The sequence below is a fragment of the Canis lupus genome, chromosome 6 (genome assembly GCF_048164855.1).
Source record: "Canis lupus baileyi chromosome 6, mCanLup2.hap1, whole genome shotgun sequence".
Lineage (NCBI taxonomy): Eukaryota > Metazoa > Chordata > Mammalia > Carnivora > Canidae > Canis > Canis lupus.
In genome coordinates, this window is record NC_132843.1 from 27330418 (window position 1) to 27358367 (window position 27950).

The 27950-nt window shown below is 37.9% G+C and overlaps 1 protein-coding gene across 3 annotated transcripts in view; it reads right to left on the reverse strand.

Annotated features, from left to right (window-relative positions):
• Window positions 1-27633, reverse strand: part of RPRD1A (regulation of nuclear pre-mRNA domain containing 1A) — an 81908-nt gene extending 54275 nt beyond the window's left edge. For all 3 annotated transcript variants that reach the window (XM_072829296.1, XM_072829298.1, XM_072829297.1), the window contains exon 1: window positions 27294-27633. In XM_072829296.1, the coding sequence (XP_072685397.1) occupies window positions 27294-27444 (151 nt within the window). In that variant the 5' untranslated portion in view covers window positions 27445-27633. The remainder of the gene's footprint in view (window positions 1-27293) is intronic.
• Between the last annotated feature and the right edge of the window lie 317 nt (window positions 27634-27950).

Here is a 27950-nt window from a genome sequence, read left to right on the forward strand (position 1 = left end):
TTGAATCATATTGTACACCTAAAACTCATAATATTGTATGTTAATTATACTTGATTAAAAAAATACATACGGACTATTTTCTTATAACTAGGCACTGCTCTAAAAGTCTATTGTGTATTTCATTTAATCTTCAAAACAATCATACAGGTAAGTTATCATCTCCATTTACCAATGAACAATTGTTAAATTAATTAAATGCAAAGAAATTCACCGAAATCAATTAGCAATCCCAGGACCCATACTGTGATCCCTACACATTTTGCCAATAAAAGCAGGAAATACATTAAGATAAGCCTGGCATAACTTGTCATAATAGAAAACAAGAAAGCTATTTAAAAATTATTGGGGTTGGGCATCCCTGGGTTGCTCAGTGGTTTAGTGTCTGCCTTCGGCCAAGGGTGGATCCAGGAGTCCTGGGATCGAGTCCCACATCAGGCTCCCTGCATGGAGCCTGCTTCTCCCTCTGCCTGTGTCTCTGCCTCTCTCTCTGTGTGTGTCTCTCATGAATAAATAAATAAATTCTTAAATAAAAATTACTGAGGTTGTATTGAAAGGACATGAACAACCCTCCAAGAGGCAGCCACTGGCAAAAGAGCATCAAAAAGAATGACTATAATGGTCTGAAACACAAATATCTGAAAATGCAAAAATTCATAAAAATACTTTTAAAAAGGAGAATTAAAGAACTAATTCAGTTTACAAAGGAGAAAAGTTAAGCATTTATCCTGCTTTTCTTACATTAACTGTATTCCAGAATCACCAATGGTTGAAGGCAAGTTGTTAATGCTCAAATGTTCAAACTTCTGTTGTGTTTCAAAATCACTTAGAAGACTTGTTAAAACATAGATTACTGCTTCCTGCCCATTTAGTTTCTGATGTAGGTCTGGGATAGGCCCAAATATGTGCATTTCTAACAAATTATCAGGTGATACTGATACTGCAGTCTGAGGACCATACTTTAGAGATTCACGATTATAGAATTCTGAATAAAGAAAAAATTAGAAATTCAGAATTTTGCAACACCTCATAAACTAAAGGGCCTAATCAACCATCAGTAGCTGACTAAAACCATAGGATGAAAGGTGATAAAGAACTTTATACTGGATTCATGACAACAACTGAACTCACAGATCAGTCTTATCCTTAAATATTAAACAACCTGACATTATGTATCTCTAAATGTGATGCAAGAGAAGCATATAACACAGAGCCAATGAAGGAAGGATCCCTTGGGAGTGACAACAAAAGGATGAAATCCGCAGAATGTAGGGAGGGATATTCTATACTCCATGTGAGAGTCTCCTCAATAAATAAACTGCATGAAAGAAATGAGAAGGGGTAGCAGATCATGAATTTATGAACACCTTTTAACCAAATCTTATCAGTGCACTTTGTTGGAGGCTATTTTCACCATTAATTACAAAGAGATATTTTTTTTATTTTTTAGACATCTTTTTAAAATTATTTTTTAGACATCTTTGAGGGAATCTGGGACAATGAACATAGATTGGACTTAAAATAATCAAGAATTAATGTTGACTTTCTCAGCTATGATAGAGCTCTTACAATTGTATTACATTTTTTATATAAGCCTTAATTTATTATAAACATATACTGATGTATATGGTTAAAATGGTTAAAGTCTGAAATTTGCTTTAAATTACCAGGAAGGGCACCTGGGTGAGTCAGGTGGTTGAGTGTCTGATGCTGGGGTGGCTCAGGGTTGTGAGATTGCATGCTCTCTCACTCACTGTCATTCATTCATTCATTCATTCGTACGTACGTATGTACATACATACATACATACATAAATGAAATCTCTTAAAAATTAGGGAAAAAAAAGAGGGGTTTATGTATGTGTATGTGAGAAGATTTAGGTAGATAAAACTCAAAAGATAAAATGTTAACTGTGTCAAACTGGGTGATGGGAATGCCTGGGTGGCTCAGTGGTTGAGCATCTGTATGCCTTTGGCTCGGATCATGGGATTAAATCCCCACATTGGGCTCCCCGCATTGGGCTCCGCATTGGGCTCCCCACGGGGAGCCTGTTTCTCCTTCTGCCTATGTCTCCACCTCTTTGTGTCTCTCATGAATAAATAAGTAACATCTTAAAAAAAAAGAAACTAGGTGATGATGGGTTCATGGAAGTTCAATATCTTATTGTTTTCATTTGCAGAGAACTTTAAAACTATCATAAGAAGTTAATTTTGGGGATCCCTGGGTGGCTTAGCGGTTTGGTGCCTGCCTTCAGTCCTGGGCGTGATCCTGGAGACCCTGGATCGAGTCCCACATCAGGCTCCCTGCATGGAGCCTGCTTCTCCCTCTGCCTTGTCTCTGCCTCTCTCTCTCTCGAATAAATAAAATCTTTAAAAAAAAAGTTAATTTAAAAACTTAAAAGTTGAGCATAGTGAAACCTCCTTTAATCTCTACTCACTTATCATAAATAAGTTACTTAGTAGATGAATCCTTTTCAGACCTAGTTAGTATTTTTGCAAACATTATATACTTATTCACATTTATACAAACATATGTAAGATTTTTCATAAATAAAATACTACACATATCTTACACTTTCTTCCCAATTCATATATCCAAGACATTTTTGTGTTCATAAACACATTTGTAATCAGTCTCAATCCTTTTTAAAGTTTAAAGACTATTTATCTGAGAGAGTGGGGGAACTGGGGGGGGGGCAGACAGAGTGGGAGAAGCAGACTCCCCACTGAGCAGGGAGCCAGATGCAGGGCTTGATCTCAAGAGCCTGAGATCATGACCTGAACAGAAGCCAGATGCTTATCAGACTGAGCCACCCAGGCACCCCAGGAGAGAGAAAATCTTAAGCAGACTCCATACCCAAAGCACAGCCAGATGCAGGGCTGGATCTCATGATCCTGAGATCATGACCTGAGTAGAAATCAAGTTGGATGCTTAACCCACTGAGCCACCCAGGCACCTCACTGTTTGCTTTTTCTTATGAAATCACAGGACCATCTTATATGCTATTAATATTAGCTACGATCCATTTTAGACACTGCAAAATATTTTCTCCAAATCTGTTGCTTAAAACTGAAATTTGGTATTTTCTATATTCAAAGATTTTAAAAAGATTTTATTTATTTTAGAGAGAGTGGCCAAGCAGGGGGAGGCGCAGAGGGAGAGGGAAAAGCAGACTGCCTGCTGAGCAGGGAGCCCAAAGTGGGGCTCAATCCCCGATGTGGGGCTCAATCCCCAAACCCTGAGACCATGACCTGAGCCAAAGGCAAACACTTAACCGACTGCACCACCCAGGCACGTCAGTAAGGGTGTATTTTAAAGCAATAAAAACTAAAATTGTTTAGCATAGTTATATTAAAATAAACTTGGTGGGATACCTGGGTGGCTCAGCAGTTGAGCATCTGCCTTTGGCTCAGGGCATGATCCCAGGATCCGGGATCAAGTCCCACATCAGGCTCCCTGTGAGGAGCCTGCTACTCCCTCTGCCTATGTCTCTGCCTCTCTCTGTGTCTCTCATGAATAAATAAATAAATCTTAAAAAAAAAAAAAAGATAAAAAAATAAGATAAAATAAACTTGTTAAAATATTAATATCCAAATCAGAAAGTTTCTTATAATATCTAAGACAAGAAAATACTAGTATAAGTACCAGCCTCAGAGTTCCAAATGCTATGTCCCCGTTCAATATAAAGATCAATTTGTAGGGAACTTGTGTTTCCAGGAAGATAGAACAGATTGTTTTCCCTATTTCTCTTGAGAAGTATAATACAAATTCTGGGCATTATAAATAAACATAAGAAGAAAAACAAAGGCAGATAGGCTAGGGACCTTGGGACCCAAAGAACAATACAAAGGTAACCTCTTGGTTTTTTTTTTTTTTTTTTTTTTTTTTTGCCTTTATCTTAGATTGGGAGTTGAAAAGTCAGCAACCCAGAAATCCTAACAGGTGCCAACATCAAAAGTTCCAATACAAATCTTTTCATTCTAGGCAAAGCACCAGGAAAAGGACATCCTAGAAAGACAGAAAACTTTTAGATGATAATCAATCCACTCCAGCCAAACACCGCAGGGAAAAATAAAACAGCACAAAAAACCATGCTCCACCCACATCCACACAAAGGCTAAATGGGAAGGCAGGCTGTGATGTGGAGCCAATACCTCTCCAGAGTAGTGTCAGAGAAAGCAAAGTTAGGGAGGCCCGGACTTCTACTCCCACACAGCAAGCAGTAAGGAGGCACTGCCCCTCAGCCCCTCATGGTGTGACAGAAGGCCTAGTGGAGAGCAAAGACTTCCACCATGGCTCAGCAGTCCTAAGACCACACATTCCTAACTCCCCACTCCACAGTATTAGCCAAACTCCTACATGCACTCAACAGTAACAAAGAGTACTTCCCTCCCCTGATGGGTAATATCATAGAAATCCAGATAAAACAGTATTAAATAAAGTCCAGATTCTCAAAACATAATACACACAAAGAATATAGATCTAGCAAATACCACTCATTAAACCAAGAACCAAAGGGATCTCAAACTGAATGAAAAAAGGCAATCAATAGATGCTAACACTATGGTGACAGAGAGAAGAATTATCTGACAAAAATTTTAAGGCAGCCATCATAAAAATGCTTTAACAAATACACTGAAAATACAACCTATCAAAATTTGTGGAATAAAGCTGAACCAGGGCTGAGAAATTTTTAGCACTAAATGTATATAAGATACACAAGTCCCCCACCAATAATCTAAACTCCCACTTCAAAATCCTAGAGTAAGAGCAAAATTAATCCAAGGAAACAGAGGAAATAATAAAAAATAAAACCAGAAATTAATGAAACTGAAAACAAAAATAGGGGGAAAAAAATCAGTGAAACAAAGAGCTGTTTTCTCCCTGAGATTTAATTGACATACATCTCATACATCAAGTTTAAGGTATGCAGCATAATGGTTTGACATACGTATACTGGGAAATGCTTATTACTGCAATAGATTTTAACGTTCATCATCTCAGACAGAAGCAAAAAACTGATTTTTCTCCTTATGATAAGAACTCTTAGGATTTACTCTTAACTTTCATTTATATAATACAGCAAAAGATAAACTAGTCACCATGGTATACATTACAGTCCTACTACTTATTTGCCTTGTAACTGGAAATTTGCACCTTTTGACCCCTTCTTCCAATTCTCCCTTCCCACGTCTCCCACCTCTGGCAACCACCACATGTTTGATCTCTTTTTGCCAAGTTTCTATTGCTAGGGTTCTGTTTCGTTTTTTAAGATTTGACATCTAAATAAGATCATACAATAGTTGTCTTTCTTTGTCTGACTTATTTCACTTAGCAAATGCCCCCCAGGTCCACCCATGTCACAAATGGCAGCATTTCCTCACTTTTTTATGGCTGAATAATATTACATTGTGTATATACAGAACAATTTCCTTATCCATTCATCTGATGATGACCATTTAGGTAGTTCTGACATCCTGCAGACGGTAAATAATACTGATATTATTAGTAGGGGATACAAATACCTTCTCAAGTTAGCATTTTCATTTCCTTTGGATATATCCCAGAAGTGGAACTGCTGCATCATATGGGAGCTCTATTTTTAATTTTTTGAGGATCCTCAATACTGTTTTCCCTAGTAACTGTACCAGTTTATAATCCTATCAATAGTGCACAAGGGTTCCCTTTCCTCCACATCCTCTCCAGCTTTTTTGTTATCTCTTATCTTTTTGATCATGCTCATTCCAATAGGTATAAGGTGGTATCTCATAGTGGTTCTGATTTGCATTTTCCAATGATTAGTAAGGCTGAGCATCAAAGAGCTGTTTCTTTGAAAATATGAATAGAACTGACAAACTTCTAAAAAGAACGACAAGAGAAAAAAGGGAAAAAACAAATTTTCAGTACCAGAAATATCACTATAGATATCAAAAGGACAATAAGGATACTAAAGGTATACAACGAACAACCTGGACACATAAATTTGACAACTTAGGTGAAATGGACTACACTTCAAAAAAAAAAAAAAAAATAACCTACAGCAGCAACTAACCCAATATGATACGGAAAATCTCAATAGTCCTATGACATTTAACAAAATTGAATATGTAATTATTTAATTCCCAAAAAGAAATCTCCAGATCCAGATGGTTTCTGCCAAATAATTCTACCAAACATTTAAACAACCTTAAAAATTCTATACAACCTCTTCCAGGGAATAGGAAAACAAACCCAACTTATTTTATGAATTCAGTGCTCCTCTGATTTCAAAACAATACATACAAACACACACAGCGGACTAACAGTTTTCATAAACACAGATGTAAATATCCTTAACAAAATATTAGCAAATAGAATTCAGCAATATATAAAAAGAATTCACAATCAAATAAGTGGGATATATGGTAGAGATGTACACCTGGCTCAAGATTTGAAAATTGGTTAGTAATACAGCATATTAAACTAAAGGAAAAAAAAAATCACATGATCCACTGATGCAAAAAAGGCTTTTAACTAAATTCAACATTTAAAAATCTCTCAAAAAAAAAAAAACAGAAATAGAGAGGACCTTCACCTTGATACAGAATCTAAAACTAAAACTACCGGTAACATTTTATCTAATGGTGAAAGACTAACTGCTTTCTCACTAAGGAAAAAGTCAAGGATGTCCATTCTTACCATTCTTACTCAACTCAGTGCTTGAAATGCCAGCAAACTCAATAACATAAGAAAAAGAAAAACAGAGGTCAAAGATGAAGAAATAAAAGCGTACCCATTTGCAGATGACATGACTGTTTTCCCAGAAAAAATCTCAAGGAAACTTACCAAAAAACCTCCAAGAACTAAGAACTATGTTCACGAGATCACAGAAAACAAAATAAACACTTAAAAATCACTTGTATTTTAATATATAAGCAATGAACGTATGGGCAGTGAAATGAAAAATATAATGCCATTTTAAATTGCTCAAAATAACTGAAATGCTTAAGTGCAAAAACAACAGAACACATATAAGACTACATAATGTTGATTAAAAACATCAAAGAAGATCTAAGTAAATGGAAAGATGTGCTATGTTTATGAACTAAAAGACTCAAAGCAATAAAGATGTCAATTCTCCCTAAACTGATTATAGCATTAACGAATGCTTATCAAAATAACTTATTAATATAGGCAAGATTATTCTAAAGTCTGTATACAAGACCAAAGGAACTAGAATAGCTAAAACAATTTTGAAAATACTGTAGAAAGAATCCATTTACTCAATTTCAAGATATGTAGTTACAGTTATCAAGACTATGAATGTGGGATCCCTGGGTGGCGCAGCGGTTTAGCGCCTGCCTTTGGCCCAGGGCGCGATCCTGGAGACCCGGGATCAAATCCCACGTCGGGCTCCCGGTGCATGGAGCCTGCTTCTCCCTCTGCCTATGTCTCTGCCTCTCTCTCTCTGTGACTATCATAAATAAATAAAAATTAAAAAAAAAAAGACTATGAATGTTATCTATTGGTGGAAGGAAAGACACATGGTTCAACAGAACTGAGAACCCAGAAATAAAGTCACACAAATAAGCCCAAGTCAATTTTAACAAAAGTGCAAAAGCAATTCAATGAAAGAAAGCCTTTCAACAAACTGTGCTAGAGACTTCGAACACCTACATGCAAAAACCAAACCTTGACCTAAATTTAACACCCTATACAAACATTGACTCAAAACATATCATGGACTTACACAAAATTATAAACACTTTAGAACAAAACGTAGAAAAAAAATCAAAATCCAGGGCTAAGCAAGGTTCTTAAACAACATCAAAAGCATAATTCTGGGCTGCCTTGGGACTCAGTTAGCTAAGAATCAGAATCTTGATTTTGGCTCAGGTCAAGACCTTGCAGTCATGGGATGGAGCCCAGCATTGCGTTCTGTGCTCAGTAGGGAGTCTGGTTCTCTCTCACTCCCTCTTGACTCCCACCCAACCCCTTGGGTCCACACTTTCCCTTCTCTCTCTAAAATACAGTTATCTTTTTTTTTTTTCTTCAAAAAAAGCGTAATTCAAAATAGAAAAATTGGATAAATTGTGGTCAAGTAGGTGGTATGCTGGTAGTGAAGTGAATATACCTATGAAAGGGCAGTAAGAAAATTCCTGTGGCGATGGTAACGTTCTATATCTTGACTATAATAATGTCAGTATCACAGCTCTAGCAGGTGTTTCCCAATATGTTTTTTTTTTTTTTTGAAATCATAAAAACTAGTTCTGCATGATATTACCATTGAGGAAAGCTGTCAAAGGCTAAACAGGATGTATTATTTCTTACAACTGAATGTGAATCTACAATTACCTAAAAATAGTATTTTTTTTAAGATTTTATTTATTTATTCATGAGAGACATAGAGAGAGAGGCAGAGGGAGAAGTAGGCTCCATGCAGGGAACCTGATGCAGGACTCGATCCCAGAACTCTGGGATCATGCCCTAAGCCAAAGGCAGATGCTCAACCGCTGAGCTACTCAGGCGTCTCAATAAACAGTATTTTTAATTTTTATTTTTTTTAAGATTTATTTATTTATGAGAGAGAGAGAGAGAGAGAGAGGCAGAGACACAGGAGGAGGAAGAAGCAGGCTCCATGCCAGGAGCCTAACGTGGGACTCGATACCGGGACTCCAGGATCCCGCCCTGGGCCAAAGGGCAGGCGCTAAACCGCTGAGCCACCCAGGGATCCCTAAACAGTATTTTTTAAATTTTCACATTAATACCTCTAGTTTCAGGGCCTAAGAATCAGTGTACAAGCAACTCCCTTAAGAAAATAACTGAGGGGATCCCTGGGTGGTGCAGCGGTTTGGCGCCTGCCTTTGGCCCAGGGCGCGATCCTGGAGACCCGGGATCGAATCCCACATCGGGCTCCCGGTGCATGGAGCCTGCTTCTCCCTCTGCCTGTGTCTCTGCGCCTCTCTCTCTCTGTGACTATCATAAATAAATAAAAATTAAAAAAAAAAAAAACATTAAAAAAAAAAAAGAAAATAACTGAGGGGTAGCCCGGGTGGCTCAGTGGCTTAGTGCCTGCCTTCAGCCTGGGACATGATCCTGGAGTTCTGGGATCGAGTCCCACATCGGGCTCCCTGCATGGAGCCTGCTGCTCCCTCTGCCTTTGTCTCTGCCTCTCTCTCCCTCTCTCTGTGTCTCTCAATAAATAAATAAAATCTTAAAAAAAAAAAAAAAAAGAAGATAACTGAAAGAAACTTCATACAGTATTTACATATTTATTTAACAGATAGTGATAGCAATATCACTGATTTCACCCCAAAAGATCTGAAGGCTAATGCTTTAAAAATTAAAACAGGGGGTCCTGGGTGGCTCAGTGGTTGAGCATCTGCCTTCACCTCAGGTTGTGTGACCCTAGTCTTGGGACTGAGTCCTGCATCAGGTTCCCTGGAGGGAACCTGCTTCTCCCTCTGCCTGTATCTCTGCATCTCTCATGAATAAATAAAGTTTTTTGGGCAGCCCCAGTGGCGCAGCAGTTTAGTGCCGCCTGCAGCCTGGGGTGTGATCCTGGAGACCCGGGATCAAGTCCCACATCGGGCTCCCTGCACGGAGCCTGCTTCTCCCTCTGCCTGTGTCTCTGCCTCTCTCAATGTGTGCCTCTATGAATAAATAAATAAAATCTTTAAAAAAAATAAAAAAATAAAAATAAATTTTTTTAAAAAAAACTAAAAATTGGGCAGCCCCAGTGGCGCAGCGGTTTAGCGCTGCTTGCAGCCCAGGGTGTGATCCTGGAGACCCGGGATGGAGTCCCACGTCAGGCTCCCTGCATGGAGTCTGCTTCTCCCTCTGCCTGTGTCTCTGCCTCTCTCTTTCTCTCTGTATCTCATGAATAAAGAAAATCTTAAAAAAAAAAAACTAAAAATTAAAACAATTAATATGTTAAATTAGGCAAGATTAAGATTAAATACAACAAAACTAATGTAAAACATTCATGGTATATATATTAATCTAAGAGCAGTCTTCAAACATTCTGCTCTTAGGAGCCCCTCACAGTCCTACAAATTATTGAGACCAAAGAGATTTTCTTCACATAGCTTATACTTACCAATGCTTACCTTATTAAAAATTAAAACAGAAGAACTTTAAAATATATATTTGATTTTAAAATAGTAATAAAAAATTAACATAATGTTTAAAAAATGTATTTCCAAAACTTAAAAGTGAAAAGAGCTCTGTTATACATTTTTTGCAAACCTCCAGCTCAACAGAATATAGCTGGATTCTCATTATCTGCTCTCTATTAAATAAACCATGATAATGTTGTTTCAGTAGAAGTAATGAAAAAAGGCAGGCTTCACCCCGATACAGTCAGTCCAAGTATTTTAATAGCTATTACAGATAACTATTGATATTCTTTTTTGAAACTACAACAAAACTCAACAAATTTTAAATTTTAAAAAGATTCTGGGGCAGCTGGATGGCTCAGTCAGCTGAACATCTGCCTTCGGCTTAGGTCATCATCCCAGGGTTCTGGGATCAAGCCCTGAGTCAGCTCCCTCCCAGCAGGGAGTCTGCTTCTCTCTCTCCCTGCTGCTTGTGATCTCTCTCTCAAATAAATAAATAAATTCTATTTTCTAAATTCTAAATTCTAATATGGAATCCTAAAACATATCAATGAACTTTAAAAACTTATGTTAAAATCCTATCTATCATGCTCTTCGAATGGATCTTTTATTCATGCATCATTTTGTAACATCATGCATTGGTCTTCTGAAAAATACTGGTTCAGAGTTACAGAGACATTCCAACTCTTAGGCAGTATCAAAATAATAATTTTGAAACATTTCATTTCATCAGGCAGTATCAAAAGTCACATGTGTAAATATCATTATTGATGTCACTAGAAAAGTGTTTAAAAGTACTGGGAAGTTGTCAGGCCTAATGTGGCACATGCAAGTCTTCCAAAAAACTATTCATAAATGACATGATTTTACTTGTAGAAAACCTTAAAGATGCCACAAAAAACAAACCTATTTAGCAAAGTTGCAGCATACAAAATCAGCACTCAAAAGTCAGGTTTTTTAAAAAAGATTTTATTTATTTATTTGTCAGAGAAAGAGAGCATATGTGCACACAAGCACAAGCAGGGGGAGCAGCAGGCAGAGGTAGAAGCAGGCTCCCCCCTGAGCAAGGAGCCCAATGAAGGACTCATTTCCAGGACCCTGGGATCATGACTCAAGCTGAGGGCAGATGCCTAACCAACTAAGCCACCCAGTCGTCCCAAAAGCTTCTGTAAATTATAATAACTCAAAAAGGAAACTAAAGACAATTCCATTTATAATCATATGAAAACAACAAAATACAGAAATAAACTGAATCAACAAGTGTAAGACTTATACACTGCAAGCTAAAAACACCGCTGAAGGAAATGAAAGACGACGTAAATTCAAATGGATCCCATGTCCATAGGTTGGAAGACTTAACTATTGTTAAGGTACTTACTTCCTGAAGTGACCTACAGATTAAATCCAAACCCTATTAAACTCCCCATGGTATTTTTGCAGGAAAAAAAAAATCCTAAAATTCATATAGATTCTCAAGTGTATCAAATAGCCAAAAGAACCTCAGAAAAGAAATTAAAGTTGGAAGACTCGTACATCCTGACTGCAAAACTTATTAGAAAGCTACACTAATTGGAATAGTATTGTACAGGCATAAGGACAGGCAAGTAGATCAAAGGAACAAAATAGCCCAGAAATAACCTTTACCTATAGAATTATCACTAGTGATTTTGGAAATACAAAATTAAAACCCCAAACAGATACTACTCCGAATTCATTAGAATTGTTTTCAAAAATAGAAACAAAACACAAAAAATAATAAGCCTTGGCAAGGATGTGCAGAAATTGGAACCATGGGGGACGCCTGGGTGGCTCAGTGGTTGAGCATCTGCCTTCATTCAGCTCAGGGCGTGATCCTGGGGTCCTAGGATTGAGTCCCATACTGGGCTCCTTGCATGGAGCCTGCTTCTCCCTCTGCCTGTATCTCTGCCTCTCTCTCTCTCTCTCTGTCTCTCTCATGAATAAATAAATAAAATCTTTAAAAAAAATTGGAACCTAGTACACATTCCTACACAAGTAGGAATATAAAATAGTACAGCTGCTGTAGAAAACAGTATAGTGATTCCTCAAACAATTAAACACAGAACTAATGTATGACTCAGCAATTCTACTTCTTGATACATATTAAAAAGAAATGAAGCAGCGATTCAAAAGATATTTGTACACCCATGTTCATAACAGCATTATACACAATTGCCACAAGATGGAAGCAACCCTAGTGTCATCAACATAAACAAAATGTGGTATATATATAAAATGAAGTATTATTCAGCCTTTAAAAAGATAAGAAATTTTGGCATATGCTACAACATGGTTTCATCCATTGCAGGCATGCTAAGTTACATAAGCCAGTCACACACATTCAAAAATAAATTATATGATTTCGCTTCTATGAAGTACCTACAGTAGTCAAATCCATAGAGTGTAGAGGGTGGTTGCTAGGGTTGGGAGAGGGGAGAATGGGGAGTTATTTTTTAATGGATATGGAGTTTCAGTTTGGGAAAATGAAAGAAGGTCTGGAGATGGATGGCAATGTTGGCTGCAAAACAATGTGAAAAGTACATAGTGCCACTGAACTGCACATTTAAAAAGTGGTTAAAATGGTAAATTTATATTATGTGTAGCTTACCACAATAAAGAAATGTGCACCTGCACACACACACACACACACACACACACAAACACGGATGTGCACTCAAGGGTCAAGACAGAACAAAATTAGTGTGAACTGCTTTGATTAGCAGTCAGAAAAGTGATAGTTTAGCTGTGAACATCATGTGAAAAACAATTTTAGTACAGAGTGATCCCTCTGCCTTAATATTTATGTACTACCAGTTTTCACCCACATCTGCTTTTACACTATCACAGCATATATCAGCAGTTGAAAGTGGGGAAATGTCTTAGAAGTATTATGGACATAATTTTTACCTTGTAGATTCATATGCTCCCTACAAGAGTCTTGGTGATCCACCAACCACACTTTAAGAAACACTACTCTTAAGAATTGATAAATACAGGAAGAACAGAATAATATGATAAAAAAAAATGCTGGAAATTTTCCAAGTCTTTCTCAATAAGGGAAATGTTCATAACTGGAATGCATTATTGGCCTTAAAATGTCAGAAGTTCCTACATCAGGCACTGCCTTTAAAAGAAACACCAAAACATTCTGCAATACTCCAACTCTAAAAATCTCAGATTCTACATATTTTTCAACATTCATTGAATAACTCATTCAACACATATCTACTGAGTATGTAACCTTGTGCTAGATTAGATTCTAAGGCAACAAAGGAAGAGGCTCAGCCCTCCAATAATAAGAAACTCAACACAGAACCATTAAAATACTAGACAATAAGTACTATAAGAATAGCAGTATAAAGTACTTGGGAGGTGACACCACAACACCACAGAGTATGTCAGAGTTGGGAGATTCCGCAAATTTAAGATAAGACCACTGACATGGAGTCTGGGACCAGAAAAAAAAATGAATGAAGAAAAGTGAACAGAACCTAAGGGTTCTGTAGCACACTACCAATACAACAAACATAAATATTACAGGAATTCCAGGAGAGAGAGAGGAAGGTGCACAAAGAATATCTGAAGAAACAATGGCCAAAAATGACCCCCAATCTAGTAAAGACATGAATCTACAAATCCAAGCATCTCAATGAACTCTCTCTCTTTTTTTAAATATTTGATTTATTTATTCACAAGAGCACACAGAGAGAGGCAGAGACATAGGCAGAAGGAGAAGCAGGCTCCAGGCAGGGAGCCTGATATGGGACTTGATCCCAGGACTCCAGGATCATACCCTGAGCCGAAGGCAGATGCTCAACTGATGAGCCACCCAGGCATCCCTCAATGAACTCAGAGTGCGATAAACTCAAAGAGACCCACACTGAGACACATCATAAGAAAACTTTCAGAAGACAAAGAATTTTGGTTTTGTTTGTATGATTGTATTTATTTATTTGAGAGAAAGAGCACTCGTGCATGAGCAGGGAAAGAAGAGTAGAGAAGGGCAGAGGGAGGAGGAGAAACAGACTCCCTGTTGAGCAGGGAGCCCAATGTAGGGCTTAATCCCAGGACCTGGGATCATGACCTGAGCAAAAGACAGACTTAACCAACTGAGCCAACTAGGCACCCCTAGAAGACAAAGCATTTTGAAAGCATCAAGAAATGACACACTGTAATGTATAAAGGAAATTCAATTAAGATCGACATCCCGCTTCTGATCAGAAACTATAGAGGCCAAAAGGCAGTGAGATGCCATAAAATAAAAAAAAATAAAAAAAAAAAACTGTTGAAAGAAATCTGGCAAAACTATACTTCAGTACTAAAATTAAAACATTTCAAGCTAAACAAAAGCTTACGGAGTTTATCACTAGTAGACCTGTCCTACAAGAAATGCTAAACAGACTCCTGCAGGCTGAAATGAAAGGACATTAGATAGTAACTAGAAGCCATATAAATTAAGATCATCAACAAAGGCAACTACACACATAGGCAAATACACACACACATATAAAAACCAGTATTATGCTTTGGTTTGTAACTCTTTGTTTCCCATGCATAAAAGACAAATGCATAAGTAATTCTTTTGATGGGCATATAACTTATAAAGATGTAACTTGTGACAATAATAACATAAAGGGGGGAGACAACTGTGTAAGAACAGTTTTTGTATGCTATTGAAAAAAAGTTGGTATCAAACTACATTGTTATAAATTTAGCATGTTAACTGGAATTTTTCCCCCCAAAAAAAAAACCCTCATCCCAAAAAAAGTAGGATTAGGGACTATAGATGGGACAATTAACTTCCTGGAGATTAGAGAAAGCTGCAGAAAGGAGTTGACACCAGAGCTCTGAGGTTAGGAGACAATAAAAATAAAAAAAGAGTATATATATGGGGTGCCTGGGTGACTCGTCAGTTAAGCGTCCAACTCTTGATTTCAGCTCAGGTCATGATCTCAGAGACATGAGACTGAGCCCCACATGGAGCTCCATACTGGGTGTGCTTAAGATTCTCTCTCCCCTCTCCCTCTGCCTCTCTCTCCTGCTCAAGTTCTCTGTCTTAAAAAAAAAAAAAAAGAGAGAGAGAGAGTGTGTATAAAAGCATATAAACACATAAATGTGCAGGTATTTATATCACTTTTTAAAAAGGGAAATTCATATGAAATTAACCACATTAAAGTGCATATTTCAGCAGCAGTTAGTGCATTCAGAAGGTTGAGCAACCATCACTTGCATTTAGCTCCAAAACATTTTTGTCACACCCCACCCCACAATCCCCACAAAAATGACCTCAGACCCATTAAACAATCACCCACTCTCCATTCCTTCCCTCCCCCCAGCTCCTGGCTCCACCTTCTAGCTCTGTGAATTTATCTACTCTGGATAGTTCATACAAATGTAATCATAAAATATGTTACCTTTTGTGTCTGGGTTCTTTCTACTTCACATGTTTTTGAGGTTCATCCACACTGTAGCAGAATTAGCACTCCATTCCTTTTCAATACATGGCTGAATAATATTCTATTGTATATATTCCATCACACTACATATATCTATTCATCCACTGATGGACATTCAGGTTGTTTCCACCTTTTGGGTATTGTGAATAGCACTGCTATAAGCATTCTTGTAAAGTATATGTTTAAATATTTAAATATTTCAATTCTTTGAAATATGTATCTAACAGAATTACTGGGTCATATGGTAATTCTATATTAACATTAGTAAGTAGGACAACTGGTTGGCTGAAGAGGCTAAGTACAAGGAAATCAGATGGGAGGCTACTGCAGAGGTGCTACTAAAGAGGAGGATGTGGGCAGTAGAGATATTACTAAAATAGCAAAAAAATAGCTGAAGATGAGGTATGTATACGGAGGGCTCAGGACAAACTTAAAGTTCTAAGCTTAGGTTACTGATGGACAGTAATGTCTTTCGCTGGAATAGGAAAGCCAAGAAGAGCAACAGTGGGGGGATCCCTGGGTGGCTCAGCAGTTTAGCACCTGCCTTCCGCCCAGGGCCTGATTGGGCTCCATGCATGGAGCCTGCTTCTCCCTCTGCCTATGTCTCTGCCTCTCTCTGTTTCTCATGAATAAATAAATAAAATCTTTAAAAAAGAAAATTAAAAAGAGCAACAGTGGGATAGAAGTGGGGAAAGAGGGCAGCCCGGGTGGCTCAGCGGTTTGGCGCTGCCTTCAGCCCGGGGTGTGACCCTGGAGACCTGGGATCAAGTCCCACGTCAGGCTCCCTGCATGAAGCCTGCTGCTTCTCCCTCTGCCTGTGTCTGCCTCTCTCTCTCTCTCTCTCTCATGAATAATAAAATCTAAAAAAAAAAAAGTGGGGAAAGATGACATAAAGGGATGCTTTGTGCAAACTGAGTTTGTAGTGCTCAAGAAATACCATTCAACAACACTGAGACTGGAACTATGCAAAAAGAATCACTGAGATCACCGAGTCATCAACATACTGATGGTAGAAAGTAGATATAATACCAAATTATAAATACATAAAATGGGGGATGCCTGGGTGGTTCAGCAGTTGAGCATCTGCCTTTGGCTCAGGGCCTGATCCCATATTCCCAGGATCGAATCCCACATCCGGCTTCCTGCATGGAGTCTGCTTCTTCTCCTCCCTCTGCCTGTGTCTCTGCCTCTCTTTCTGTGCCTCTCATGAATAAATAAGTAAAATCTTAAAAAAAAAAGTAATAATAAATACATAAAATGAAATTATTTTTAATCATTAAGTTTTCTGTGTGCTAGTTATAGCAATATCAATTGCATTTTTAAAATTCTCAAATAGCTTTCTTGGATTAAATCCATAATAAATAGAGGTGATTTACTAAATTGGAATAAATCTAAATAAAGTTGTTATATTACTTAATACGCATGTATATACACATAAAGAGATTACAATATTAAGAGGAAGTGGTTCATTAGATTATGAAGGCTCTCAAGTCCCAAGATCTGCAGGCAGCAAGCTGGAGACCCATGAGAGCTGACGGTATAATTCTAATCTGAATGCCAGCTCAAGGCCCAGGAAAAGTCCATGTTCCAGTTTGAGTCCAAAGGCAGGAAAAGAAGCCAGTAGGACAAGAAGAATTTCTTCTTATTCACAGAAGCGTCAGTCTTTTTATTCTATTCAGGCCTTCAACTGACTTTGGTCAGTCACATTAAAGGGCAATCTGGTTTACTCAGTCTACAGATTCAAATATTAAATCTCCAGAAATTACTTTAAGAAATCCTATCTGACCACATATCTATCCACCTCATGGCTCAGTCAGGCTGACACATAAAATTAACCATCACAAGTACTGTTCAAGATAATTCATGATACTCTTATAAGAAAACCGAATTTTGGGCAGCCCTGGTGGCGCAGCGGTTTAGTGCCGCCTGCAGCCCCGGGCGTGATCCTGGAGACCCTGGATCGGGTCCCACATCAGGCTCTCTGCATGGAGCCTGCTTCTCCCTCTGCCTGTGTCTCTGCCTCTCTCTCTCTCTCTCTGTGTGTCTCTATGAATAAATAAATAAAAATTAAAAAAAAAAAAGAAAAAAGAAAACCGAATTTTTCATCAGCAAACATGGTTCTTGACTACCCAAACAAATTTAGTTTGTTTAAAAAAGAACCTAATGAGGGATGCCTAGGTGGCTCAGGGGTTAAGTACCTGCCTTCAGCCCAGGGTATGATCCTGGAGTCTCAGGATTGAGTCTCACATCAGGCTTCCTGCATGGAGCCTGCTTCTCTCTCTGCCTGCGTCTCTGCCTCTCTCTGTGTGTCTCTCATGAATAAATAAATTAAATTTTTAAATAAATAAAAAATTTAAAATTTAAAAACCCTATGAAACAGAATACAGTACACATTATAACTTGTGCAAATCAAAAAAAAAAAAAAAAAAGACAATTTGTTGAATAGATAAGGATTTTAAGCCATGCTCTTGAAGAAGCAGAATGACATTCTTTGAGCTGGACCAAAAAGTGAGCCATCACAAAAATCAACCAATGCAAGCCATTTTCTCAAAATATAAAAAAAAATTTTTTTTCAGTTTTAAGTCTTTTTGCATAATGTGGCTTAATCCTTTGATACTTCCTTCTATTAGCCAGTACTAGAATTAATGAAGATACATTTGGCACAGTTATTTTAAAGTGAAGTATGCATATCAGTATGGTCTTTACCAACATTTATAAAGTATCAAGAACTGGTATCTGAACAAGTTTGAGAACCACTTATTTATTTGAGAGGCAGAGAGAGAGAATCCTTAAACAGACCTCCTGCTGAGTACAAAACCATGCAGGACTCAGTCCCAGGACCCTGACAGGACCTAAGCTGAAATCAAGAGTTCACAGCTTAACCAAAAGAGCTACCCAGGTGATCCCAACACTGCAATTTTTTTTTAAATGAGGCAACACCATAGATAAAAACATGTAACAATCCGAAAGATAAATTAAAAGGGAAAATAGCAATGCACGGAGAAATCTATGTTGTTCTTTTTTTTTTATGTTGTTCTATATAATACTCTACCATCTGTCTAACGAGAGGAGGAAATTGTAACATATATATGACTATATATACATAAGAAATTCTGGAAAGACATAAATTGTTAAATTGACTTTAGGTGGGGAAAATGTACGGGTAAAGAAGTGAATAATGGGAAAGAGTCTGTCTTACTCCTCTCTTTATAAACTTTTTTCCTTTTTGATTTTTAAATTATGGGCACATTATTACTAAAATATAGCTGTGTATGTTTTCAAAACACCTGGCAAGTAAAGCAATTAACATAATCACAGTAAAATTCACACTTAATTTCTCAGTTATTAGGGAAAGGACTAAGGAAAAGCTATAAAAAGAAGAATAAGACTAATAGGTACCTGATCAGCAGCCAAGAGTTATGCTACAGAACCAAAAATGGCCAAAAAATCAAGGTGACTAATTCATCCTTATAAGCCTCTTAATGCATTTTACGAACAAAAAGATTTAAAATATCTTAAATTACTTAAAGTTCTTTGTAGACACAGAACATTTAAAATTTATCTAAAACACTTACTTTATTGTTCTACCTAGTTCCAAAAAGGAATCATGAACTGAAATGTTATATTTACAATGCCAAGTAACGTATGTTCTACATAAAACCACATTTAAATGATTAAAGCAACAGTAAAAATTGTCTATATATTTTGTAAACCCCTAGTAAATTCTCATATTTTAAGTCTCATATCAAAGACGCTTTCCCTGATTGCCTAGACTAGTTTCCCAGTTAGGTTTCTCCTTTGTATCACTGTGCAGGTACTAATTTAATAGAGTCCATTTCCCTGACTGATATGTAAATTCCATAAAGACAGCTATATATGTCTTATCTGCTGAAATCATCCCTTGGTCTAGCAACAGGGCAGGAGCTCTCTTTTTTTTTAATTGGAGTTCAATTTGCCAACATTTAGCCTAACACCCAGTGCTCATCCTGCCAAGTAGGAGCTCTCTTAACAGATATTTGAGGAATAAAGGAAACCAATAGGGTTAACTTACTGGTATATTTCAAATGAAAAATTCATTTTATCCAAAACACAACTGTAAAATTATGGATTATCATACTATGTTTGTTTAAAGTACACCTTCATTTTTATTAGAAATTTAAGGGTAACTGGCTTAAAATTTTACAGCAGCAAAAATATCAAATGAACAATTTTTTTTTTAAAAAAAAAGCTTGTTGTAGGAAAGAGAACCTAAAAAAATTACAAGACAAAGGAAAATCTCATAAATTCAGTTAAAGTTCACACTGAGTAGAAAAGGAATTAATATTTGGAGGGAACATGTCCGCTTAAGGCAAAGTAATGCCTGCTTTAGGCAATGCAATGTATCCTAGCCTCTTGATCGAACTACCAATTTACCGGAAATGGTCTAGTTCTCAGTATATGGTCTATGGATCCCTACGGGTCCTCAAGACATTTTCACAGAGTCATGAAGTCAAAACAATTTTCACAGTAATATCAAGACATTATTTGCCTTTTATTTTTTAACAGTATGCCTTTTTCATTCTAGTTTTCTCACACATGTAGAGTGGTGTATTCCAGAAGTCATGTGATATACAATACAGCAAGATTAAATGCAAAGGCAAACAGAGAATCCAGCTGGCTTCAATTAAGACAGACATAAAGATCTGCAAAACTGTAAATCACTCCTTTCCCTAATATTTTTAGGAAATAGTTATCTTTCATTAAGTATGTTACTGTATATGAACATGAAGTCAATTTAGCACTGCAGTTTTAAAATATTAAGTAAATATTTGTAAATGTTTTAGTTTCTAATATAATTGCAACTAGATACTAAAACCCACATAAATGAAAGATTTGAGTCCTTAATAATTTTTTTAAAGATTTTATTTATTTTTAGAAAGAGGATGAGCAGGAAGGAGAGGGAGAAAATCTGAAGCTGATTCTGAGCTGAGTGCAGAGCCCGATGTGGGATTCAATTCCATGACCACGAGATCATGATCTGAGCCAAAACCAAGTGTCAGATGCTCAACCAAATGAGCCACTCAGGCACCCCAATAATTTTTAAGACAGTAAAGGGGTACTTCAATCATACAGTCCAAGAGCCCCCGATCTAGACTGAGAGAATTTCTATGAAACAACAAATTTGTTTTTTTCAAAGAATAAATGTAAAATGAAAGAGAGGAATCCATACATGTAATGGATCTTAAGGAAAACAATGATCAAATACAATGAATGAACTTTACTTGTACCTTGATTCAAACAAATGGCTTTAAAAAAAAAAGTGAGACAATGAAGAAAACAAAGACTAGCTGGATATTTGGTGATATTTTAAGAAATTAACTTTTTTTTAGTTATTAACAGTATAACTAGTGAAGCTGGGTGATGACCACATGGGGGGAGGGAGGAGTTCATAAGACATGCAGTTTGGAACATCAAATCCTTTTAAGTAGCAGAACTTAAGAAACAAATATATATATTGTCTAACTTACTTGTTCAATTCTAACTCTAAAATAAGAAGCAAATAACAGTATCAAACAACATAAAAGACACTGAACTATCAAAATAGAACTTGTTTTATATGTTTATATTGCTCCATTTTCAGAGCAAACAAAAATGTTCTTTACCTTTTTTATTGTTTTAAAACCAAATAAATTAGAGCTGCTAAGAATATTCTGTACTTATTTTAACACTTCTTACAAACCTAATCATACTCACAAATATAAATGTTAATTCAACATATTTAAAGACCTTTATCAACGGCAATATGCTGGGGTTATACAGGCTAAAAACTGAAAAAAGGAAAACCATCACCTAAAGGTGCCCACTATCTACTTTGTAACCAAGACATAATCTGCACTCCATATGATATAAAGTGATAATTAGTTCCCTGAAAGATGTCTAATACAGCTTACTTAACACAAAGTACTGATTTTAGCAAATGATTACACACAGAAAAAAAATTTAACTTCTAAATAATATTTTAGGTGTCACTTTTGGTAAAGTAGTAACAAGCATTCACCAGCTGAATACTCCCAGGTTTGGCTCTTTGCATCTTACTTCTTCTCCCCTTAGTGTCTTCACATATTCTCAGGACCTGAATGCCGCTCCCTAGAGGTCTTTTAGTAAAAGTCACCTTACAGAGCTAATTCCCTTCACCCATTTAACCACTTAAGGTTTTCCTACTTTAATGAACTTAATTTAAACTTTATATTTAGGGGTGCCTGTGTGGCTCAGCAGTTGAGCGTCTGCCTTTGGCTCAGGGTGTGATCCTAGGGTCCCAGTATCGAGTCCTGCATTGGGCTTCTTGCAGGGAGCCTGCTTCTCCCTCTGTCTATGTCTCTGCCTCTCTCTGTGTCTCTCATGAATGAATAAATAAAATTTTTAAAAATAACTAAATAAATAAACTTTATATTTATAATCTTCTTGCTTATTGCTAGCTCTCCCCATGAGACTAAATTCTATGAGGACAGGGACAAACTCTTCTTTTTATATGTTTATTTTTTATTGAAATACATTTGATATGTAAGAACTGGAATAGCCAATGCCTGGCACATAAAAGATAATCAATACAAGATGAATTAATATATTCTAAAGGGTTGAGGCAATTATGATTTTTGTTAGGACTCAAATATGAAAAACATACCAGAAGCCAGTGTAAAGGATTCAACCAACTAGACTACTGAAGGCAGCAACTCTCGACTGCAAGGAACTTTCTATCTATCTTGTTTTCCACAATTCTCACAGATTGTTGCTGTTGTGTTCATGTGTAGAAAAAAAGGCCAAATGTCAGTGTTGTTTTGTAAATTGTTATGTTCATGGTCATTATTTCCATAGCAATGAATGTAATATGTAATTTATTTAGTGATATATGTTAACAGTTTTACAATTCAGCCCCAAACGGAGTCAGCATTTAAAATAATTGCGTTCAAAAGACAGCTAGCTGGTAAGAGAGGAAGAAATCACCATTGAATGAGAGAAAGAATCTGCAAGTCATGGATCTGACATGGGACTTGTATCCAGAATGCATAAAGAACACTTATAACTTAATCAAAAAACAAAAACCCAATTTGAAAATGAGCGAGGATCAGGGCACCTGAGTGGCTCAGTAGGTTAAATGTCCAACTCTTGATCTCAGGTCTTGATCTGAGGGTGCTGAGTTTAAGCTCTGCACTGGGCTCCAGGATGGGTATGGAGCATACTTTAAAAAAAAAAAAAAAAAAAAAAAAAAAAAAAGCAAGGATCTGAACAAACATTTCTCCAAAGACAACATACAAATGGCCAATAGGCACATGAAAATACCCTCAACATCCTTAGCCAAAAGAGAAATGCAAATGAAAACCACAACCATACACCAATTTACCACCCAACAGAATAGCTATAATCAAAAGACAGATAAGGGATCCCTGGGTGGCGCAGCGGTTTGGTGCCTGCCTTCGGCCCAGGGCGAGATCCTGGAGACCTGGGATCGAATCCCACATCCGGCTCCCGGTGCATGGAGCCTGCTTCTCCCTCTGCCTGTGTCTCTGCCTCTCTCTCTCTCTGTGACTATCATGAATAAATAAATAAAATCTTTAAAAAAAAAAAAAAAGATAATATAACTGTTGGCAGAGATGTAGAAAAATTAGATCCTCTTACACTGCTGGTAGGAATGTATGATGCAGTCACTGTGGAAAAGTCTAGCAGTTCTTCAAAAGGTTAAACATAGGGGATCCCTGGGTGGCGCAGCAGTTTAGCGCCTGCCTTTGGCCCAGGGCACAGTCCTGGAGACCCGGGATCAAGTCCCACATCGGGCTCCCGGTGCATGGAGCCTGCTTCTCCCTCTGCCTGTGTCTCTGCCTCTCTCTCTCTCTCTCTCTCTCTCTCCCCCTCTCTCTGTGACTATCATTCATAAATAAATAAATAAATAAATAAATAAATAAATAAATAAATAAATAAATAAAATAATTTTTTTAATTAAAATGCCTGAAAAAAAAAAAGGTTAAACATAGATATCCTACATGACCTAGCAATTCTACCCCTAGGTATACTCCCAAAAAATATGAAAACTATCCACACAAAAACTTGTACACAAATATTCAGAGCAATATTATTCATAATAGCAAAACATGGAAACAACCCAAATATCTGTCAACTGATGAATAAATTCATATAATGTATTATTATTTGGACATAAAAAGGATGAAATACTGGGGCACCTGGGTAGTGCAGTTGGTTAAGCATCTGACTCTGGCTCAGGTCATGATCTCGAGGTCATGAGACTGAGCCCACATCAGACTCCACTCAGAGCTTAGAGTCTGCTTAAGACTCTCTCCCTCTCTCTCTCCCCCTCCCCTTCCCATCCATGCCCTCCAAGGTAAATAATAAATCTTTAAAAAAAAAAAAAAAAGAGAGAGAGAATGAAATACTGATAAATGCTACAACATGGATGAGCTGGCAAAACATTAATGCTAACCAAAGGAAGTCAATCATGAAAAATGTCATACTGTATGCTTCCATTTACTGAAATGCTAAGAAGAGGCAAACCTATGGAGACAAAGTAAATTAACAGTTGCCTAGGGGCTGGGGAAGGTGGAAGGGATTGTGGGGGGCGGGGGTGATGGCTAAAAGGCAGTTTTCTTTTTTGGGTGATGAAACATTCTAAAATTGTGGTGGCAGACTCACATCTGTATGATATACTAAAACCTCTGAACTACATACTTTAAATGAGTGAATTGTGTGATATGTCAATTATATCTCAATAAAGCTGTTACAAAACAACAAAATCTTCTTGTTTTTTGGTTACACTCTATTGGATTTCTCAGGGATATTATAGCTACATTAGTCCTCATAAAGGCCTTGGGGTATATCCCTCTAAACAGAAATTTCTTTTTTTTCTCCTCTCCAGAAATTCTCCTTCTTTAAAGGAGGCAAAAATAAGGAAGATAGAACAAGAAAGGAAATCTTCAAAAGTGAATGATTACCATCTGTGATATTATCATTTTACCTACTCATTCTCATATATTGAACAGTAATTTTTCCTACTAGTGTTACACTTTTGTCTCCTTTAAGTATTTCAAGAAAGTCAAGTTTAATATGAAATGTTCAACTGAGTTTATTCTTTGACTTATTTCAAGTTTGATCATTCCTTTTATAAATACATTTTGTAGAGATAATGTGAGAATTCACAATATCACAGTAAGATGGCTCAAACAAAGCCTGATATTCAGGAAATTATTCTTTATCTTTATGCTACAAGCGATGAAGGATCCGAAAGTTGAAGAGCAAAATTCCACAGTGGGGGTGAGGGGGACACAGAGGCTCTGTCCTACAAAGGTACAGTCATGCCAAGAAAACTTTTGGCAGATAATCCAAGACCAAACAAAACTGCAGCAGCAGCAGCATGATCACCACCACCACTACCACCACCGCCACCGCCGCCACCACCCCCATGATCACTCAACACCACTCTCCTCTTAAAGCATCTATTTATATGACTTTTTTTTTTCTAATAATGAAGCATTTAAATGTATGGAAATATCCTCAAACCCAGTTAATAGCACATCTTATCATTTTCCCACATGCATCATATCTTAAAATATATATATATATGAAATACAAGGTAACACAGATCCATTTTCACTTCCTCTCTCCCTTTTTTGGTAACCATTATCTTGCAATATGTTAATCATTACTATGCATGTTTAATTGTAACCACACAGGTATCTGTGAACAAAACAGAGTACTGTTTGTTTTTACATGTTTTCAAACTTTACCAAATGGCATATTGTCTGTACCTGCTTTCTTAGCTCAACATTTTGCTTGTTTGTTGTTTTTTAATTCAGTCATGTTGTTTCATGACAACTACTGGTCAGGATTCTGTTCTGTGAATATTACAATACATTTATCCATACTCCAACAGGTCCTAATTTTGTTACTAAGAAGTTGCAATATCCAAAATTTCTTGAGCACAGATACTAGTTTCTAGGATACACTCCTAGGAGGAGGACTACTAGGTCAAAGATTATTGTACCTTCAACTTCCTAAGAGGTCACTAAGTTGATCTCGTTTTTACACTCAAACCAGCAGTATAAGAGTTCCTGTTTCTCCTCATCCTTACCAATTCTTGATACTGTCATACTTTTTTTACTTTTGCACACTGAAGGGTATAAAGTGGTACCTCATTGGTTTATTTTTTACTATTATTATGTATCGTTTATTGGCCTTTCAGGTTTTCTCTCATGTGCAATGCCTTTAACAATACTGCTATTTATCTATTAATTTCTGGTAGTTTATAAGATAGTCTGGGTATCAATCCTTTATTGACTATGTGTGTTTCTAAAACTCTTCCCTCCAAGCCTTTTGCTTATTTTGAAATCAGGACAGTATAGGAGAAGCAAAGACAATTACTACCTTTTCAGAGTTCACAACTATTTTCTAGACCTTCATATACCTATTCCTTTCTCAAACGTTTCTGGCCACTCACAGAAGATGAACTCTTCCCTGAGTGCCAATACACACACACACACACACACACACACTTATATATGAACTGAAAAACAGGGTTCTAAGTCATCTTCTCCTAAGACATTAAAACCACAAGAAGAAAAAAAAAAAAAAAAAAAAACAAGCAAATACCTAAGGACAAGTTTTCTCCTTCCGTATAGCCAATGCCATATTTTAGCCCTCATATCCATACCTCATACAGATTTCATACGGGTCAGTAAACAAGCATCTATTTTGATTAAATACGGTGGCTAAAACCCCTAATTAGTAAATAACCATCATATGGCTACATCAGGATGTCTGAAACAATGAGTTCCCGTTCTCTCGACCCAATGAATTAAGGTGCAAATCAAGACTCCATAAACAAATGAAAAATTTTTATTTTCAGTCACGCTGACATAGAATCAGTTCTTACAGATAAAAGTTGCTCTGCAGAACTGAAAGGATTCTCAGTATTTTAGTGAGAACAGACTACTGCTCAAAGTAGTTTACTTCATTTCAAGGAGAACTAATGTTTTGGCAAACAAGCACGCTGCCCTAGAGATACATAATCATACAGCAAAAAGGGCTTTCGATCACTCAATCTAACGTTTTCATTTCGAGGTGAGGAAATTGCAACCCAGGCATTCATGAATTCCCCGAATCCTAGTCCTCTAAAATCTACAAATTCAGGGTTCTCCCACTGCATCATGCAGAGATGCAGTTTTAGATTCCCCAATTGCAAAACTCAGATTCCCCTGCGAATTTTACGAGATTGAGTTGATGTGTTATAGAAATGATGGAATTAACTCCCATCCCCACACCACCCATCGTTTTGTCTCTCCACTTCCCTTTTCCACCTCCATCCTCCATTATAATCAAGAGAATGAAAAAAAATACCTGACTGAATTTCTGGCCCCAATCAGGGACAGAGTCCTGAGCCCCTGGCTATTGCGTCTGTGTTTAGTCAGAAGGGGTTTTTTGTTTTGTTTTGTTTTGTTTTGCTGTCGTTATTATTGTTTAATCCTCTAATCCTTACGCAACAATACCTACTAAGCGCAGGTTCGGTGGGAAGCGCGGTGCACGCCGCTCCTCCCAGCCCGCAGACCCCCGCCGCCAGGGAGCCCGGGGCGCCGGGCAGGGCGGTGCCGGGCAGCGGGGAGCTGGGGTCGCTGGGAGAATGGGGCTGGCGAGGAGGAGGGTCCCGGCGACACCCGGGAACAGGCCGGGTGGCGGGGCCACTCACCTTTACGCAGCTCCCGCTCCCACACCGTAACGATGGGCCGCGAGTGCTTGCGGTGGTGGATGAGCCACAGGGACAAGGTCTGCACGCTCTGCTGCGAGTTGCTCAACTCCGACAGCTTCTTCTCCAGCGCCGCCTCAGAGAAGGCTGACATCCCTCCGACACCGCGTTCACGCCGTCCCACGCCGTGGGGCTGAGGGGAGGAGAGTTTCGCCGCCCGCGCTGCGGCCTCGCCCCCTCACCCCACCCTTCCCCACGCCTTCACCACCGCTGCCGCCACATCCAAGACCGGCCGCAGACCAGCAAGATGGCGTCCGGCCGGTAGTGACGTCAGGGCCCCTCCACGCCCCGCCCATCGGAAGAGGCAAGGCCAAGCGACGGGCCTCTGAGCGGAAGGGCGGGGCCAAAGCTGGCGCAAGGGACGCACGAGGGGGCGTGCCCTCGGGGTTTTGGCCAGGGGAGGGGTGGGGCTTCCCCAGCCTGCACCTTTTCTGGGGTAGAGCCGTATGTTAAAGAAAGGGTGATTAAAAATCTCTACATAGGCGTGCAAATTGATACAGCCAATTTGGAAGACTATTTGGTGTGATATACTTTAAAATTGCACCTTCCCTGTGACCCTGTAATTTCGCTAATTGCTCTCAATGCTAAGGAAACAGCAGC